This window comes from Montipora foliosa, chromosome 1, assembly GCF_036669935.1.
Source record: "Montipora foliosa isolate CH-2021 chromosome 1, ASM3666993v2, whole genome shotgun sequence".
Classification (NCBI taxonomy): Eukaryota; Metazoa; Cnidaria; class Anthozoa; order Scleractinia; family Acroporidae; genus Montipora; species Montipora foliosa.
The window spans coordinates 64,245,857-64,250,856 of NC_090869.1; the positions used below are offsets into that span (position 1 = coordinate 64,245,857).

The 5,000-nt window shown below is 40.9% G+C and overlaps 2 protein-coding genes across 2 annotated transcripts in view; one reads left to right on the plus strand and one right to left on the minus strand.

Moving 5' to 3' along the window:
- The window catches only part of LOC138004590 (uncharacterized), a 3,608-nt gene extending 25 nt beyond the window's left edge, over positions 1 to 3,583 (plus strand). The window contains exons 1-2 of the mRNA XM_068851144.1: positions 1 to 1,598; positions 2,930 to 3,583. The exon at positions 1 to 1,598 is cut by the window's left edge and continues 25 nt beyond it. Coding sequence (XP_068707245.1) covers positions 14 to 1,598; positions 2,930 to 3,303 — 1,959 coding nt within the window. The 5' untranslated portion in view covers positions 1 to 13 and the 3' untranslated portion in view covers positions 3,304 to 3,583. The remainder of the gene's footprint in view (positions 1,599 to 2,929) is intronic.
- A 145-nt stretch (positions 3,584 to 3,728) lies between these two features.
- The window catches only part of LOC138004597 (cation channel sperm-associated protein 4-like), a 45,543-nt gene continuing 44,271 nt past the window's right edge, over positions 3,729 to 5,000 (minus strand). Inside the window, exons 15-16 of the mRNA XM_068851151.1 lie at positions 4,769 to 4,873; positions 3,729 to 3,980 (exon numbers count right to left, since the gene is read on the minus strand). Coding sequence (XP_068707252.1) covers positions 3,789 to 3,980; positions 4,769 to 4,873 — 297 coding nt within the window. The 3' untranslated portion in view covers positions 3,729 to 3,788. The remainder of the gene's footprint in view (positions 3,981 to 4,768; positions 4,874 to 5,000) is intronic.

Sequence of the window (5,000 nt, forward strand, 5' to 3'; positions counted from 1 at the left end):
TGACTTCGGAAGGATGTTAGGGCTTCAGCGAAAGCTCAAGACAATTCTTATGGTATTAATTGTTATTTATTTGTGCCTTAAAATTTATTCCTCGTCGCGGAGTATTATTAACAACGAGGCGCAAATCGCTTTGTTAAAGCAGGTCCTTAACAAACCTCTTTGTGTCGCGCACCAAAACACAATTTTGAGACTCAGACGTTTGACTAAAGACCTAAATTACGTACGGATGACAGTGGACCGCGATGCAGCCATGGCAAGAATAATCGACGGCCATTCAGACAATCTTCGAGCCCTACTTCGTGAAATCGAACTCATTACAAGGACGAGCACTGACGATGTAAAACAAAGACAGGTCAACGAGAACCAGCTGAAAACATCAAAACTTGTTTGCCCTGAAGTTTATAGAGGATCAATTCATGGTTATCCGTTTTATAGAAAAGGCTTTGAAACGGAAGAATGCCCATATAAACAAGATATTGAAGAGCACGTGTCTCTCGTTTTTGACGACGTCGTTACCAAGAAAACAACGGGTGGTCAACAAATGCTATTCAACAAAACAGGTCAAGCTCGTTCCGTCCGCAGGTTTCTTGAATTCTTTGACAGTGTGTATCGCTTGTTTCCAAAGATCAGGACGCATTTTATTTTGGGAACAAACTGGAATCAAAAATCGTTTGACGCAATAAAGGAAAGGACGTCGCCAAATGTTAAAGCCGCGATTTATTCTTTGCACAATAGGGCTTATAGAAAGGGCGAATTGCTTCAGAACATAATAGATGGGTTAGGTACGGACTACGTTTTGATTGCTCCTAGTTTAACGCACTTCACAAATGAAATCAACTTGGAAAGACTTTTACGAGTTCTGACAACACACGAGAACACTCTTATTGCAGGTGGGAGTTTCCGAAATTTAACTGGTCATTGGTCAAATGGCTGTTTTCAAATACAGCTCAAAAACTACACTTTGGCTTATAAAACGGGCTACTATAGATCATTTGCCGAATGCCTGGTTTGCGATCATCTGTCGGGCCCATTTTTAGCGAAATCAACTTTTCTAAGAAGTATTGGATTGGATGCAAGGGGAACAAACGGTCTTTATAGGGATTTATTTTTGCGGGTAAAAGAGAAATATTCAGACATACATCCGGGACTTGGTCATGACGGAGGCACGGTAGTTAGTTGCCCGGATGTAATGTTCCACATGCAATCTCCACAAGTGCACGATTCTAAATTGGTTCCTTTCGTAAATCGACACAAAATCAGAAAGATAATTGAGGCCGATGGCACAATTCGATGGTTTGGTTGTCGAAGAGGCATTAAACATCGAGATGGCGAAAAATGCCCCATAAAGTCGTCACTAGCAGTGCCACCGTGTTGTTTGGAGAATTTAGCCGATGCGATAAAATTTGTGATGGAGCAGTGTAATAGGAACAACTTGACTTGCGAACTCCAGGAAGGCACTTTGTTAGGTGCTGTTAAAATGAACAAACTGTTGCCTTGGGAAAGAGATGCTGATATCACATTTTTTACAGAGGATTTTTCTAGGCTTGTGATGATTAAAGACGTATTTGCCCGACAAGGTTACATGGTCAAGAATATCAGTGAGTACAAAAATTCAACTTTCTGTAAGCGATAAGAACCAGACTAATTTTCCAACAAAGGTCGAATTTATACTAGAAACGGATTATCCGTCTGGGACGAACTTCAGCAAATTAAAGATAGTTCGTCTGAACTTAATGCAGATATTTGAAGTGTGGGTGATAGAAGAACGGTAGAAGTGATTGTTTGTAGTTAAAGCGCGAGAATCACTTTTACCGTTCGTATATAGTTCGTCTGATAATTCGTCCAGACGGATGATGCGTCTCTACTATTTACACTAGACAGATGATTTTTCTTGACGCATGATCCGTTTCAAGTATAAATTTACAAATTGTAGACAAAGGTGATCGTTTAACGTTTTTCGCTTACTTAACGTTGCATTTAAGTCTAGTTTTCAAACAAGCATTTCATCCAACCTTGGTTAGACGTAAACAGGTTTGGATTCGCCACCGTCAACAGTGCTGGAACCCTAAGCTAGCTAGCCGCCAATCCAAACAATTAATCAATCATGATTGATCGATCGATCGATCGATCGATCAACCAACACCAAACGATAGCCAACATGTGACTCGTGTAAAGTACTAGTCACAGTTCTTGAACGGACTTAAGATGTTGGAGTTAAACGTTTCTCTTCCAAGGGATTGACAATAATGAATAAGACGTTTGTAGCTGAAGCTAAAATCTAAAAGAATGTCTATTGGGAGTGAAAGGGTTGAGGCAGCTGTTCAATATCATTGGATAACATTTGTTGTGTGGCTAAGTTGCAACGTTTTACCGGATCTCCGCGTCGTCGGTTGACGACCCCCAAATTTAGATAGTCACAACCTAATTTGGTTGAGATCCCAACAACGCTACCCAAACAAGTCCCCTATATATATTAATTTGCCAGGCAAATAATGGGAAAGGGTTCTTGTGTTCCAATTGTTGGCAAATTAAAAAATGCATTGGGTAAAGTAATCATCAAAAACGCAATCGATGGAGAACCTCCCTTCAAGTATCGCGTTACCTTGACGCGTACGACGTGATGTGCTTTACCACATCATACCCTCGGTGGTCTGCTCCAGGGTCGCCAAGCATGGCCCATGTGATGACCATGTGATGACCAAATGTATCGAAAAACAAGTAACGCCATACATTGCTTTGTATTTTAAGCTTTTTACAAAAATTGTTGATTAATTATCTTCGAAAAATGCGTGGTTACCGCCAATTTTCTTATTGGATTTCAATAACACTTGTTAAGATATGCTTTTCCTGCATAGTCAGTAAACCGCGCAAAAATACCATTGAATTAGTAGGCACCGTCCTTAACGGTTTTTTTCCGTGTCACTCGTAGAGCAGCCATGGTGCTGTGTGGAAGACAGCTTGGCAGGTGGAAAGATCGAGATACTTGCGGATGGCTGGTCCATTCAGATGTACGGCCAGCACAAGATGCATTCAGAGAAATCCTTCACCTCTAAACATCTGCCAACAAAGGTCTTCTTCAGCGGTACCTGGCTTAATGCCCCTAGCAACCCAGGTCTGTATGTTCGGAATCGATACGGAAATGAAGTCTACAAACACGCAGAACATTGGCTTTCGACAGGTAAACAGTCTGGTTGGGATGCCTACGAACCGGGCGCGTTCAATGCATGCCCAGTCAAGGGATTTCACGGTTGCCTTGATCAATATCAGCCTGACGGGTCGATACAGTTTGACAACCAGTTTTAAAGGGTAGTTAATTTAAACGCCAAAGGAACGTTAGGTTGCATGAAATGAGCCGATAAAAATAAGAATAAAAACCGTATATCGTTGGACAATAACTGATATAACTAAATATTCGCGCTTCACTCAGTCACCGACGCTTCATCAGTTTCTTTAGCCCTGTAGCCCTGAAGATGGGTCAAAATGAAAATTCCGTTTAAGGTAAATCACAAAAAAGATATAACGAAATTTGTAACTGTACTTTAATTGGCAAAATTTGCTGCTGCGAAACGGAACATCTCCCGAGTGAAAGTGTGACAAACAAATGAAATTCTCTTTTGGAAGGTTGAATTCATTGATTCACTGTGCTAGACAAGTTTCATATTGGGCTACGCAATGCCCCTCCCTCCCCCTCCCTTTTCCCTCGAAAAAACGGCTCAAAGTATCCGAAAGTGCTTGTGCAAATTGTTGAAGAAAAAAAGTTTCAAAACAAGTACGAAGGGCATCCAAATTTAGTCCCTTTGCAAGACATGACCAAAGATCGATGACTTTCGCTGTTCTTTTGGGTTGTTCCGAATGTGTGCTTGAGCACTGATCATCTTGGCACCCTCACGTAGCATAGCACCAAAAGTCTCTTTGTGCGAGTTGAACACTTTACCCATCTCCATCTCCATCAGATTGGACATCAGATCGCCTCCAGTTAACTGTGGGAAGGTGTAACCAGCAGACTTCGTTAAAACTGAATGCAAGCTCCTCGTCTAACGTTGGACATATTTAGACGTTTACATGACGTACTACCGTACAAGCCCAGGTTTAAACCTCCCCATTCATGAAATCCAAATTCATGGAAAGCCGAAACTTTCTTATTTAATCTTCATTCTTTTAGTCAGTGCCAATATTTTTTTGATCCAGTTGGGAACAAAAGATGCAAAATTCGCCCCCTAGTGTTTTTTTGTCTCATTTTCCTGCAATTTGATTGGTTACCTTAAACAAAACTTGAATTCTGATTGGTTGTTTTGTTTTAAGAGTTCTTTTCTCATTGGCTGGGGAAATGGTGCGATTTACAGCAAAAAATAGTGCGATTTGGGAATAAATCGCACTGCTGAGAGCCAATTAGATTGCAGGGATCACCAGTGATTTCTAAATGGGTGTAATAAAGGGAGAAACTCGAACGTCATAAAAGAACTTCACCACAAAATGTGAACACAGCACATCAAAAGAAGATATCAACATATCGTGATGGAAACGTGGCAACACGTAACCATCAAACCTCATCACATAATGACAAAACTTTGCCACATAAAAGCCACATACACCACAGGACAAAACTTCAAGACCAAAAGAATAAAGCTAACATAAGAAAGTTATGGCTTTCCATAATACGAATTGATTTATAGAAGAACGTGCTCTGCTTGTTACAATCATCCCCCAAAAGGTCATTATAACTCTATTCATAATATCATTTTGAAGTGGTAAGAAAGAGGTTCCCTACCACTACATTCTCCCCGCTCATGCCGCGCGGCTGCTCCGGTTCATCGGTTCTAAGAATTCCCTCCTTTCGGGCTTTTTCTTGTAATTCAGTCATCTCGCTGAAAATCTATAGGAAAATGTCAATCATAGCGAAGACATCAATATTAAGACATTGATATTGATACGCCAGCGAGCGCCTTGCCGACATCTTTTGTTTCAGTGGCTGACACATTTCAACAACACCTATGATGCTG